Raw genomic sequence first — 14,705 nt, 5'->3', positions numbered from 1 at the left:
TAAAATATGTGGAACATGTTGAAGTCAGTATGAAGTCTCCATCAGATGGAAAAGAATAGGCTGAGACAGTCTGTTAAACTCCAGTGACCACGTCATTAGTCTGCTGCTCTAATTATGTCAATTGGAGTTATGACATCGTGTTCCATGACACAGGTGTTTATATTTGAGCTAACGACGTGTCCAGAGATCAAAGGTTTCCATGGTGATCAGTGAGAGGAGAGCATTTTCATTGTTCTGAATGAGAGATAAACCTCTTACATGTGAACGTTTTGTTGAAGAACCGTAACAGATATCGGTGACATTTCAAAGCGTGAAGCATGTCAAGGAACTTGAGCATCTGAAGTGTACTTTTTGTGTACTTTCGGGTTAATAATGTGGCCTTTTTGGCAGATTAACTAAAGGTGTGCGGCTGCTGTGGTGGGGAAAGGTGAGGCTGAACTTACAATGGGTTTTAATGGAGACATGTTGAAAGTTTTTGTCACTTCATGCCCTCAAGAGGCATTTTGTTTAATTATTTTTGCTTAATTTGTTTTTATCTTTCAAGCTACGAGATGTTTTCCTACGTTTGTCATGAAAAATTATGTCTCAGGAATGTAAGGTTTGGGAATTATGGCAGGTTTAAAAGAAAATATGAAGGCAAAATTAAATCTGTCCTCCACTCTAGCTGTGACATCACGCACTCTAAAATCTGAAGAAGGCCTCTTTACCAAGGTCTGAACAATGTTTAATATCTCTAAAAGTAAGAATCAGATTTAAAAGTTGTGTTACACGAATAATGTCGGAAAGATGTGTAACATTTTAAAGTTGGAATGAGGTTTCTGAGTGAAAGTATGAAGGAGCAGTTAGCAGTTGAAGAAGGAGCAGTTAGCAGTTGAAGTTGCATGAAGATTGTTGAAGTCTGAAGAGTTTCTCCATTGACTTCCATGTTAAAATATGTGATGAATTAAGGGATGTATCTCTGGAATTATGAAAGTTATGAATGATAAAGGTAATAGCCATCGATTCCCGACCGAGCTGAACGTTTTGATGTTTGAAAGAAGTTTCTGCGATGTTCAATGTGGGAGAAGAAGAGGCGCAAAATAACCCGGCGGAATAATAAAGAATTGCGTGCATAGCATAACAGATAGTTGGAATGCTGTGTCAGCATTCCCACTAAATAATTAAAAGCACACACATACAGTAGACATGTTGTAAATAATACATTTATTAAAACAGCCACTTAAAAGTGCTTACTCAAACAGTTAGACCAATGTGAGTGATCCATATACAGTGTACACAGAAGGCTTTACAGTATAAACAAATACAACCAGCCTCACCAGACATTGATACTGAAATATTTTCAGTGATTTTGAATATTTTCCATTGGGCTTGTGTGGAGCAGTAGATGTTTACATTTGAATAGTGGCTCTTCATTTCTACCAAGAGGAAACATTTAAAACAGAACCTCAGTTTTATAATATATCATTTAAGAATATCATATTTTTTTAAGAATAGAATCTATTTTGTTGCAATTTACGTTCTTGTAAAACATTTCTAATGCTCCTCATTCCTTTAGTTAAAAAAATACTTTTTATTCACTAAGGATTTTATTTTCCCTTTAACAAGAACCACAAGTTGATTACATTTTGATGCATCTATCGCCATTTCCATGTACAGTAAAAAGATAGGCATTATATTTTCCTTCAAATATATGAACTTATCTAATACAAAAAAAATCAGTTGATTAGACACTCATTGGCTGGAAAAAAATGACAGCAGTAAAAAGGTGGGCGCAGTGCGGCCTACTTTACGGAAATAACTTTCTGCATTGATAAAATGGTAAATGTGGAGTTGTCTATCAAATTTTAGAATGTATAAAAGTAGTTTTATACACTGTACAGAGGTACATCAACTCATACTGTACAAAACATTCAAGACAAATAAGTTCATACAACCAAAAACGCATACTCACACTTACATTCCCCAATCATAACACAAGATGTAATCATTTATTACAGTGCATTAAGTATCAGTTAGTTCAGTTATTCCGTTGCCACTTTTTTTTCAAGTTAAAGTGCTTTTAGTAGTATTACTAAACATATTAACCCCAATAAACAAGAAAAATATATTCTCATCAAAAAGCACAATATTTTCAGGTGCAACAAAACGATGTTAGAAACTATTGGGTACATAAAATATGATACATTCCTTTAAAATAATTTGCCAAATATATAACATGGTTCCAGTACCTATCCTTTTGCAGGTATTTTGTTAATATAAAAAAGAGGAAAAACAGTACCGTGATTCAGTGATTAACATCCTTATCAGACGTTAAACTACACTGAAAATTATTATAATCTTCTTATCAGGTCAATGTGTCCGTTGTTGAATTATGATTTTCAGAAGAAATAGAAATTAGCTTTTTTCTGAAATCATGTTTACTTTTATAATTCATTCTTGGTTCAAGTAAGAGTAACACATTTCTAGACATTTCTCAAAATAAGTTGATTTCTATTGGAATCAGATTAAGTTATTTCTATAACCCTTAGGGCTACATTATAGACAGAAATGCCCTGGTAAGATGAAGGATTCTGCAGTGTTGGAGCATCCAGTATATCAAGTCTTTTCCAAAAAGTAACAATGAGTGTAGAAAATGTCTCTGTGGAGGACTTGTTGTGCTGCACATTTGTACATGTTGGATTTGTAACTTGCTCGGTGTTGTGTTGTCTACAGACCTGTGGTTACAGGTGTTTAATTCCCTTTGAAATGTGTGGGCGGTTTTGTGCAGAAGATGTTTCGATGTCACAGTGTGAGCAGCTGGTTGTTTTCTTCCTGTGTCAACTTTATTTATCTCAGTTTCACATCAACCTCCTATAACCACTTCCTGTCTCTCTTCCCTCACACATTACTAATTCGAACACTAAGTGGGCTGCTATCTCGGATGCGCCCTCTCTCTCTCCCTTTCTCTTCCCCCCTGTAGTTCTCTTCCAGTCGCATCTTCTCCTGGTCTGTCCCTGCCTCCTTGCTGCCGTGGCGACGGGTCGCCTGTGAGGGCGGGCTCGGTGGCAAGGCCTGCTTAAAGAGAGGTGGGGTTTTGGTTTTGGCAACTTTGTCAAAAAAGGCGAAATCGGCCACGTATTTCCCTGAGGGAGACAGGGAGACGACTGGGGGAAACTCGTAGCCCCAGAGGATCTCATCTGGAAGGTAGGATGTTCGAACCTGGCAGGTAGCGGAGGTCGGCTCAACGGTGGCGCTCAAGATCACCAGCAGCTCAAAGTCAGCCAGGTCAGGGTCTGTCCAGCCACCACCTGGAGGACAGAGGACACCGGAGGCTTAACAACAACAACAAAAACATTATAAATCAAGCCATGTTCTAAAATGAATTGTAATGCATTTTTGTTTCTTGCGACTTGGGGGCAGCATAACAAGATGAAAACACAACATTGCGCACTAAATTATGAAAGTAGTTATTGCTAACATGTAAGCAAACAGTTGCTCTAGAGTCTTGTCCAACCAAGTAACAAATGTGGGTCCATCATTCACTCTCCTTTTGTGCACCCGCATGGGCTGACATTTTCAAACATAAAAACGTCTAATTTACTCACTGATTCAAAAAACACAGGGCTTGAACACTTTTCTTTTCACAGTACTAATTTCTGAAATTTGAACACACATTCAAAGAAAAAAGCCGTCACATGTTGGATATATTCCCATCATTAATGTTTAATATATCTTTAAGAGACATTCACAACACAACACAGAATGTGCTTGTCATTCATCGACACACAATCCAAATAACACAAAGGACACACTTGAAGACATGTGCACTCAACCAAACACACACCTGCATCAACAGGCCTCACTCAGAATGCAGACTCTGTCATCTGTCTAAACAGTCCTTACCCTAACCCGGACCCAGTACCGCTCCCACCAGGGCAAAAACACAACGTTTCGCAACTGCTTGTACTCACTATGGTAAACTTGGTTGGGGGATTCTCTTTATTGGCCTATTTTGGGTGGAGCTAAGGGTTCCATCTGTATTTATGTAGTGATCTCCCAAGCAGCATGGCTAGGAATGCTATTGCTGCGTATGTTGCCATGAAATCAGACTTAGAGCAGATTTAGAGCAATAAGAATTGTAAACAGAGCTGATAATTGTGAACAAACCCATGTACTATTCATACACTCATGTTCTATAATTTAGAGATTTTGGTGGACTTTAAAACCCTATAATATTTGAAGTAAAATATTAGATCCTTGTATCTAGAGGTTGTTCCATATTACAGTGAGACACTATGAAATAATCCTCTGTGATGTGAATTATGCTAAAAAGCAAACTGTTAACATGCTACCTGTTAAAGTAAGATAAGGAACGTTATAGCTGCTAAACATCAGCATGTTCGCATTCCCAGTGTTAGCATTTAGCAATATAAGAACCTTTCATCAACCAAAGTCAAGTTTTGTTTATTTCTCAGCTCGACAGGAAATACAAAAGTATTTGATTGAGTCATCGGGGTAGTTTCCCACAGTTGGCACACACTTACATTTTCTATCTGTATGTTAAGAGGAATGTAGTGATATTCTAGCTCAGTGGTTTGGACAGCATTGAAGCCTCTCCTGTAGAACATCTCCACAGTGTCCTGCCCTTCTTATTCAAGGACTCAAAGTCACATAATGCCAACACAATTCACACACTGCTGCACTAGAAAACAGTTTCCATCAGAGCAGTTCCAAACCCCTAAATTAAGTACATGTGGATAACATAAAGCAAGCTCTGCAGGGACCCCTTAAGCTCTGTTCAAAGACCCATGAAGTACAGAAGTGTGCTCAGTCATGTGTACTATCATGAATGTATGTCCAACAACTAGAGACTTTTAAAAAATGTCATTACACACAGCAATCCAAGCATCCATCCATGATCTAGCCTATACGGAGCGCATCGCAGGTCACACTGGGACAGAGGTTATGTCTTTGGGTGTAAATGCTAACTCACACATTTCTTACATTCTCACACACTGTAACAAATTTACAATCTGGTACTTGAAAGTGGAACTAGGATTAAAGTCTGTGTTATTTTGTATACATACATTACAGCCTATTTGGTTCTTAAAGTCAAAGGCAGTTTAATATGGTCCCAAAATGATACGGTACAAGCATTAGTTTTTAGTTAGTTGTGCTTTTAAGGCATTACTTTCTGGATTTATGCTACAAGGAAACAATCCAGATGAAGCAACATTGGAGACTTTGCATCAAAAACTGTTACAGTAGGCCCTTAGAAGAGGGATTACTGTAGTGCTATAAACAGCATAATGTGTGCAGTAATATAATCCCTTTAATATGGCTACATTCAAATAACTGCTGAAGGGGAGGAAATGATGACTGAAAAAAAACAGGCAGAGATGAACGTTGAAGTTAAAGGGAAACAGCAGTAAGGGATAGTAATTGGTAAATTACAATAATATCAGAAAGTGTGTCAAGTGAGGCCATGGAAAGCCGTGTACAGTAAATGAGTAGTCTGAGTGTAAATAGCTCCACGATCAGAGTCCGCCAATACTGATACCTTTCTGGTTTCCAGGGCTGAGAGCTCTTTGCTGCTGTAAGTGGATCTGTGCAGGTTTTCGTGTCAGCACCCCGGACTGTACAGCATTGTGCTCTAATGAGGGGTGTCTCTGCCGATCTCTCTCACACACATTCCAGCCAAAGAAACCCTCTCCTCTAGTGCCAAACCCGGCCCAACTCTAGACGGATGCAGCCAAGCACGCAGCACATGACCGTAAATACCAATACACCTACATACATATACATGTCGATTGTACGTACAGTTATTCGCGTTGGTTTCAAATTAGGATATCGACCAAGTCCTAGAACATATTACAACTTTTTACACCAGATGATTGTTGGAAGTGAATTGTTTTATGTAATTTCCACATAAGGCATGAAATGATACAGAACACATGAACCAAATTCAACATAGTAAGTGCCCAAACAAAGAGTATAAGTACAGTAAACTACAGATATTCTAGTTTGCTTTGTTGGCTTCAAATGTTGACATAAGAGCCATGACCCACCTTTGGCTGCCCAGGCCCTTAGGGGGCTGTTATCGTCGATGATGTGGTAGTAAGTCAGGGGGATGATGAGGAAGGGGCTGTCACTGGACGTGTCCACCTGGAAAGGTACGTTCCGCTGATCCAGCCGCACCGTCTCGCCCTCCTTAGTTAGCGACGTCTGAAGTAGCTTTCCCGTCACCTGGGAGCCAAGATGGAGTCAGTAAATGTAGCCAAGAGTTTGCAGAAGGCCTCCTGTAACCAAAAGGCCCTAGGTTTAATACCTGCAATGGCCAACTGCATGGCATGGCATTACCTGACATGTCCATTACTGATCGTCATAAACTACATGTCAAACTAGTCATAAAGCTTCTGTCAAGCAAGCGCTATACATACAAGAGATAATGGGTCTCATAATGATATTTTCCTTCCTTCTTCCTTCACTGGCTTTTAATTGTGATTGTTTTTCAGTGTCACAGGGTTCATTTCCATCTTGGCATGAGGTGAAATCAAAGGTAAAGCTCATACACAGAGATGAACAACAGGCAGAGCATTATGTATTTAGGGTTTCAGTCATGATACTTAAAAGCAACGTGCATACCTGGCATCCTAACAAAAGGCTTTTGCGCATGTTGGCCACTCTGATCATGAGGCAGGGGTGACCCTCGTGATTTGCCACAACGGCGTGTTGACTAAACTTCACCGTCTCACCTCTTTTCTTGGGGCGAGCAACCTACAAAATAAGGGGAAAGGAGAAGAAGAAAAAAAGGCAATTCCTGTTACTACAAACACTCCACATATAACCTTCAGCAATCATCTACTTATCTAATAAGTTGTTTAACTACAGGGGAAGAGTAAACTGTTTATATAACCTTGCTTTTAAAAGATAGGAGATAATAATCAACATGGTGATGTTCTGTATGCATTTATGTGCTGATACAAAGTCGGCAAAGGAAGGACAATCATATCAGAGTAATATTAGAGGGGGTTTGAAGAATGAGCAATAAACTGCATCATCCCAAGACAACTATGCAATAAATATAACGGAAGAGCCTATGAGATGTTTTTGGTGAAATTAACCTCAGAAACTACATTTGAATACCTTGGCAAGGAAAGTGCCGGTGATGAAGATCTCCATCACCATGGTAATGACCAGCTGACAGATGAGCAGGATAATGGCGCCAGGACACTCCTCGGTGATGCACCGGAAACCGTAGCCAATTGTGGTCTGAGACTCGAGAGAGAAGAGGAAGGCTCCTGTAAGCGTCTTCACCTCCATTACACATGGAGTATGGTTGGAGGGGGGGTCAAACTCTGGAGGGTGGGAGGAAGAACACAAGACCTTGGGTTTAGGGGTGTAAACAAATGATCAAGGAATGTTTTGTTCCCTCTACCAGTGTTTTGCCGGATCTTTCTCATGCTCTTTCTTCAACTGTTTGACTCCGTTTCTTTCTTCAATATTAACTCAATTATAAAAAACAGTACTTGCACTTCATAGGTCTTTTTTACATGAAGCAAGAGTACACGGATAAAGCCTTTCTTTATTGAAGACGATGTGGTCAAAAGGACAACCAGTGAGATGTTTATAAGACTGCAATGTATTTTTCGGCAGCTGATAATGTTGCTGATCATTGCATACAACTCATATCCTGCATGAGGTACTAATGTGTGGGTCAGGTGAACACCAAAGTACGATTGGTCTTCAGGGAAGGACAAGAGCCTCGGTACCACATTTCAAGACAGTTCACCATAAATGTCCATTACACTGTGGCACCAGAGGAAAAACCAGGGGTATCTCCAAAGTCATTAAACTTCATTTCCTATCCTTTTCTTCTCTCCTCTGACTCCAACTGTCCTTCCTCCTTGCTCCTTACCAAGTAGATCTCCATGTATCAATGCCACCAGGTACCAAAGCACTCCAAACACGAACCAGGTCCCAGCAAAGGTGGCAGAGAAGAGGAAGAACTTGTAGCGCCATTGCATGTCCAGAAAAGTCGTCCAGAGATCACGAAGGTACAGCGCCCCACGCCCGCTTACATGCTCGATTCGTACATTGCTTCGCCCGTCTTTTGAGAGGACGCGGCGCCTTCTTCGCAGAGCATTGGGCCCTCCAGCATCAGTTGCTCCTCCACCTGCACCAGCGCCTCCGGGCCCCGTCGGGGAGCCCAACAGGGGCTTAGTGATGTCAGTCTGTGTCTGGGAGTGGCATATTTTCTGAGGGGAGGAGCCTTCTGAGGAGGGAGGTGTGGCTGAGGTCATGGCTGGCGCTACAGGGAGTTGGATACAGAAAAAGGAGACAACAGGAGGTTAGGAGAATAAGAAGCTTGTGGATAAAGGGGCTATATATTGAAGAGGGGTGAGATTGTGAGAAAAAAAGGCATTACTCGTGTGAGCAGTGAAATTAAGTGAACAGCAGGTGAGTCCAAATGAAAAGGTGCAGGAAGTGTGAAAAAGAAGAAAAGATGGAAAATGTGATAACCACTTAAATGAGAAATGACGAAATGAAATGGGGATTATAAGAACATCAACTGGACAGTGTTCTGGCTATCCAAGGTGGTCCTTTTAAGCCCCCCACATCCTTTCATTAGAGGCAGCTGGCCCTGTCAAAATAAAAGCCCCCTTTCAGTGTGAAGGCACAGCTGCTCTTTCACATTAAAAGCTTGATAGTGCAGGCTCATTCACGTGTCGGATGCGGAAGACTGCTACTGAATTGAGATGAGGAGAAACCAGTGACTGTTGTGCAACATTAAAAGGATTAAGAAAAATAAGTCTTTAGATTTGAATCAAGGACAGTTAGCTCTTCAGCTGGACCACCCTCTCCTATGTTGCTAAAAGCTGCTTTTTATACTCTGCCTTTAGTGGAGACCTAAATTATGCAGAACGTGCAGCAGATGTGAAAGGCAGATGTGCAATATTTTGGAGACAGATCTAGCTTTTGAGAGGAAGTCAATGCTACAGTACAATGATACATACTTTATTAGTCTGCGCAGAACAATGACCTCAACCGCATCCAGCATCTTAATGATCAACTGGATTTGAGAGGAAAAAAGGGATGTGTTTATTAACATTTGGGCTCATGTTTGTTCATAATGGCTAATGTAGGCTAGTTGTATTCCCGTAAAACTACGCCATCAGTCAATATTCAAGCTAAGTGCTGGTTGTCAATTGAATGCCTGTCCAACACTGGTCGTGTAATGTGATATGATGGATCGGTATATAATTGCTGGCAGTATATCAGAAAGAGAAGTCCCTCGTCCCACCCCTGGGTGCCATGGACACTTATTGTCACTGTCTGGGTTTTTCCCTGTACAAACTTAACAGTTCTCATCTGGGTTGCAGTTAATCCACATCCTTCTTTCCTTCTCTCTTGCTCACACTCACTGTTTACTAAATGGCCCTTTTGTCTCAAACTGCCTCTGCTTTCCGGAGCAAATACAACGAACCAAAAACAAAACACAAACAAAAGCCTAAGAAACACGACAATCTGATACGGTCTGTCCTTTCCTGTCCTTTCTGACCCTTCTCTCTCCTCTCTCCATGCTGGAGCTCACACTGAGTGAATGAATAGAGATCTGTGCTGATGTCTGTGCTCTGAATACTAAAATGTGGAGGGGGAGAAAAAGGGAGGGAGGCGGGGTCAAGAAGAGGACCTTGTGATTGGCCGTGTGCATCTCCAGCTGAACTCTGAACCCTGCAGAGCGCCTGCCTACACATACAGTAAACACACACTTGTGTATTGAACGTATAGACTTCTTAAGCACTTACAACACAATACAATACCATTGACTGTCCAAAGGAATGCTTGGTTTGCCAGGTCAAGACTGTACACACAGTAATACAGTAACTTGCAATACTAATATATCTGTAAAGTAGTATTCAACCATTTGTTGGCAGCACAACAACGTGTAAACGTAATTATGTTATATATTATGTTATGCTGCTTTTAATTGAGCTGCCCATACTCACATACAGTATGCCTTTTTAGTCATGTATTCTGTACCTGCCGTGTTTATTTATTTATTTTATTTCATTACCTTTGCTTATTATGCCTGTTTTTAAATGCCTTTTTAATAATGTATTTAATGCTGTATTTGTTCTTAAATGTATTTTGCTTTTAATCTGTAAAGCACTTTGAATGGCCACGTGCTGAAAAGTGCTATATAAATCAAATTGCCTTGCCTTGCCTTATATCATTGTATTATATTATTATTGTATTGTTATAACTTATACAGTTGTTTTGCAAACTTCTTCTTGATAGTTTCTTCTTGCTAGGTCTAATTTTGACTCCCCTTTTACCTCTGTTTTGGTCTCCACCACCTAGCAGCTAAATGCCCAACTATGTTTTGTACAATTATGGCCCTTGTCCTTTATCCTTTACAGTCACCAGTTTTATCAAATTTACAAAGCAAGTTATATCAATATTAGTGATGCTAAAACAATATTTAGGGATTGTATCAGTTGTACTGACAGTAATACTGATGGATTTCCTCTCTTGTAAAATGATTTTTTTCTACATTCAAGGTCAGGATCTCTTCCTCTCCATCCGGCTCTCCATCCCTCTCCTTCCCTCTGTCCTGTGCGCACAAGAATCCTTTGTTTTCCAGGAGATGAAAGGGACAAAAGCCACCATTGAAAAATACGACTGTGTGAGCGAGTGAGTGAAAGAGAGAGCAAGTTAGACGGGGAGAGGAGAGCGGTACGGAGGGTTAAAGTGTGTGTGTGTGTGTGTGTGTGTGTGTGTGTGTGTGTGTGTGTGTGTGTGTGTGTGTGTGTGTGTGTGTGTGTGTGTGTGTGTGTGTGTGTGTGTGTGTGTTTGTGTGTGTGTGTGTGTGTTTGCAACTGTGTTTGATCGTGTGTGAGTATGCAGTGCTTGACATTGTGAGGGGGCAGAGATGGGGGGGAAGAAGAGAGAGAATAATTGGTTTTGAGGGGAGGATTGAGAGAGAATTGAGCATCGGGTGACAAAGGGGGTGAAAGAGGAAGAGGGAGGGAAATGGATGGTGAAGGAGCAAGAGGAAGGGGTATACTGTATAGAGCGAAGGTAGAGGAAACAGATCTGTGACAAAAGAGGGTCATTGGTATTCCAGAGGAGAGTAATCCCTTCCACTCTGTGCCCCTGTCCAGTGTCCACAACCATAAAGAACCCCTAGCAGCCAGTACACTGCATTGAAAAGACTCAATACAACACAAACTGAATGGCAGTGACCACTGTCCACACCACAGCCGCCTCTCAACACAGGCCATGCCAAGAAGGCATCTACTCAGCCAACACAAGACGTTGAAACCACAAACCTACTGGAGCCAAACTGAACGCTGCACATCGAAATGCAAATGAGCTGCTGTTGTGTCAATGTGTCTTTATATAACCATTGAATTATTTCAGACAATGTCATTAAGTAATAGCCTCTTCTTTAGCGCCGCTTTGTGTTGACCTTCTTTTAATTTGTTCTAAATCCTAGTCCGTCTCTTTACTTCCACGCGTTATTGTCAATACTATAAAAGCCACGTAATACATTTGCATGTGCTAGGACAGGTGACGTAATATAAACACTAAAGTTCCCATAGGGAGGAGAGTTGAGGTCAACGTTGATTTACTTGTTCTGTAACATCAACACTTCCTTAATGACTTAAACCAAACCTTGTTCTTAAAATGTACTTATTTGTTTTGTTACTTCCGTACTTAAGTAACGCCACTTCCATAGTTATTCTAACCTAAACAAAGATCTTAAGATTAACTTTGTTTTGTAACTTATTTACTTACATAAAGTAGCATCACTACCGCCCGAACCACAATTATTTCCTAAACCTAACCAAGTTGTTTTGGTATGTACACATGTTCTGCACTGGCACACTTACCAGGAGGATACATTGCTATAGTATCCATAGTTGCTGCTCTGATTGGTTCACACAGCCTCCTAAAAGGATTTCTCAAAGCCGACAGTTCACCATAAATAGGCTTATCTGATTAAAACAGACGATATTTTAAATAATCCTAAATTATTTGAGCACCAGAGTTTACACTGGACAGCCTTTAATTTAAGCTAAAACCTAAAAATCACTACATTTGGAAATACAAAGCTTTAAACACAACCAACAAAGTCAATACAGTTAGTCAATAGGTATTTCTGGTAATCTCCCCCCACTGCAACTTGAGCTAACATCTACAATCAGTGTATTTGTATCGTGGCCACTATAGAGTGTGTATTCCATGTTAACAGATAGTTTACCTTCTTGTTCAATTAAACCACAGGAAGTAAATGGGACCAGTCGCCATGGTGATCTGACGTTTGTCTTAATGTGTCCAGCAGTCTTTTTCAAACTTCCAACTAAATCTTAACATCACTCGCCTCCACTTCCTCGGCCCACAATAAGTAGCCGAGGAGTTACGACATTGACCCAGATCAAACAATGGAGAGCAGCTGCCGGCCAATAGGCTGTAATTTAGAACCAACTTTTACCATCTTCTTGTAGTAGCCAAACGTCTGTCTCTCTGCTGTAAATCTGACCGGTCTACTACTGATGAGGTGCTGCTGAAGATTTCTCAATGAAAAGATACAAGTTGTTTTGACTGAAGGTTTCCGAGCCAAGAGTTTCTGTTGCCTTGGAGTCAAAACACAATCACACCTGTTCCATCAACTATGTTTTGTACACGCTGCTAACATGTTCTGCTACTTTTGAGTACTGTAACTTCTAGTGTTCAGCTCTGTATCGTGTTAATGCTGCAGAAGCTTACATGTTTTTCCTATGTTTTGCATCTTAATATTTACACTTAACTGCTACAGTATGAAGCATCTACATTCATCATTGGTAGGCATGCAAGACAGGTGCAGGATGTTGAGACTTAAGTTAGGTAAACTTTTCAGTGAACACTAAAATATCTTTAACTAAAAACATTGTTGCAACCATTTCACGATTAACTTTTGTAAGATGTTCTGCTATTAATGCTCCTAATGTAATGACATAGACCCAGATTATATGCAACAGTCATACATAGTGGTACAGATTGTAAGTGGAACTTCCTCCATTGTTACTACTAATAGCCCTCCACACTGCAATGTTGCACCTGTTAATTCCCCACTCTGCAACCCTTATACGAGAACTATTAATGACATTTGTACTCAAGAAAGATATCAAAGCTCAAATAAAAGTGTGCTCTATAGAGATTTGTATTGGGTTGCATTTGATGACATTGGCCTGCAAACAAGTCAAATAAAGAAGAAGAAAAAGCAGAAGATATAAAGAAGAAATGTAACAAAATAACAGAAAGAAAGACTGATTTTAAAATGTTTTGTCACTTACCTTTCTGTTGACTTGTAACAGGAGTTCACTTGGACGACAGCTTCAGAAAATGAAGATGTATTTAATTTCACTGTCCGACAGACATGTGAAAAAGACAGACGGCATACAATTCAATCTGTCTGGAGGAAGATTGAAAGAAGCCGAGAAAGTTCACGGTTTTGAACGACACACACTTGTTGACAGCTCGAGCATGTTTTACATCACCTCTCACTTTGACATCACATTGTTTGTTTTCTTTTGCTGTCCCCTCTACGTCGTTGTCATCCTATAGTGAAAAATAAATAAATGGAAAAACTCCTAGAAAGACACATGAAATCAGAGTAGAGGCCTGGGTGAGGATTAACCCGCGGTCAGTCAGTGTCTCCCAGCACACTGGTACTGGCAGTACCGGTTCTGGCTCCCTGTTACTGGGTCATTATGTAATCAGATGAGCACAGTTTGCAGTTCCTCCTGCATGTGAAGCTGAGAGGGAGCCCAGTGTGTCCGGACTGAGAAACGTTAAAGTAGCTTGTGCTGTCCACTCCTCCAGGACCCCCCTGCACGCCTCTCTATATAAACCCAAAAGTATTCAGACGGCCGCTGTTTCACAACATTTTTAATTCATTAATTCAACTCTCCTCCCAGCTTCTCCTCCTACCCTCCCTCTCCGTGTCTCTCCCCGACTGTACTCTATAAATGGGCCTCTTTGTTGCCAGGCCTCCTCCGCTGTTTCAGCCTTTGTCAACTTTCTCATGTAAATGTTTGATGGTTATAAGATACAAGCCTGGAAGTTGTTGCATTGAAACAGAGGTATTTACAAATCAAAGACGGGGGGAAAACAGGGCCCTTGTGCACTTGGCTCTTTGCAGTTTTGCGTTGGCCAGCCTGCGTTGAATGGGTAATGACGGGGCATCTCTGTGAGGCTGTGCCATGTCCGCCTGCAATGAAGGGGACTCAGTAGTGTATAGGCGAGTACATATGGTCCTGCTGTGAATGGACAGCACGGGATGACCACGATAAATTAATTCACCAAAGAAACTGAAACACTGGTCTTGTGAGGGAATTTGCACCTCTGGTGGAAAGAAAAAGTGCTATTAAGTACATTTATTAAAGTTTGGTACTTAGTTCCTTTTTATTTATTTGAGTATTTCCATTTTGGTGCACCTGCCACACAAATATAGGAATCTATTTTTAACATATAGGTTTGGTGTTGCCAGAAGTTGGAATGAAATATCTTTTAACATAAAAATATATATATTTTTCTAAATAGAAAAAGGGAAACAAATATAATGGATATCATTGAATGTTTGATGTTAATGTTTTAAAATGTTCCTTACTTAAATCTTGAGTTTCCTCAAGTTTTAAAGGTTCCGCTAGAGTGATGATTTGATTATAGGCTACATT

The 14,705-nt window shown here is 40.4% G+C and overlaps 1 protein-coding gene across 2 annotated transcripts; it reads right to left on the bottom strand.

The window, feature by feature from the left end:
- Positions 1 to 1,184: 1,184 nt before the first annotated feature.
- kcnj10a (potassium inwardly rectifying channel subfamily J member 10a) lies at positions 1,185 to 13,898 on the bottom strand. 2 transcript variants are annotated; one of them, XM_034230412.1, is made up of 6 exons: positions 13,323 to 13,898; positions 7,898 to 8,290; positions 7,126 to 7,337; positions 6,625 to 6,756; positions 6,048 to 6,225; positions 1,185 to 3,287 (listed from the first exon to the last, which is right to left on the bottom strand). In XM_034230412.1, the coding sequence occupies exons 2-6, from the start codon at positions 8,280 to 8,282 to the stop codon at positions 2,878 to 2,880; spliced, it is 1,317 nt and encodes a 438-aa protein (XP_034086303.1). In that variant the 5' UTR covers positions 8,283 to 8,290; positions 13,323 to 13,898; the 3' UTR covers positions 1,185 to 2,877. The 2 variants fall into 2 exon arrangements, with proteins under 2 accessions (XP_034086303.1, XP_034086304.1); XM_034230413.1 differs by lacking the exon at positions 13,323 to 13,898 and adding an exon at positions 12,251 to 12,387 and having other exon boundaries at positions 2,878 to 3,287.
- Positions 13,899 to 14,705: the final 807 nt, after the last annotated feature.

Source organism: Gymnodraco acuticeps, unplaced genomic scaffold, assembly GCF_902827175.1.
Source record: "Gymnodraco acuticeps unplaced genomic scaffold, fGymAcu1.1, whole genome shotgun sequence".
NCBI classification, from domain to species: Eukaryota; Metazoa; Chordata; class Actinopteri; order Perciformes; family Bathydraconidae; genus Gymnodraco; species Gymnodraco acuticeps.
The sequence above is the reverse complement of the archived record's forward strand: the minus strand, read 5'-3'. Positions and strand labels throughout refer to the sequence as shown.

What these genes read in the sequence shown, in the direction of transcription:
- kcnj10a (XM_034230412.1), bottom strand. Translation starts at nt 8,282, where the DNA reads ATGACCTCAGCCACACCTCCCTCCTCAGAAGGCTCCTCCCCTCAGAAA. An exon ending in GATACATGGAGATCTACTTG is followed by an intron (nt 7,338 to 7,897) that starts GTAAGGAGCAAG and finishes CCCACCCTCCAG; the next exon opens with AGTTTGACCCCCCCTCCAAC. An exon ending in GCCTTTTGTTAGGATGCCAG is followed by an intron (nt 6,226 to 6,624) that starts GTATGCACGTTG and finishes CTTGGCTCCCAG; the next exon opens with GTGACGGGAAAGCTACTTCA.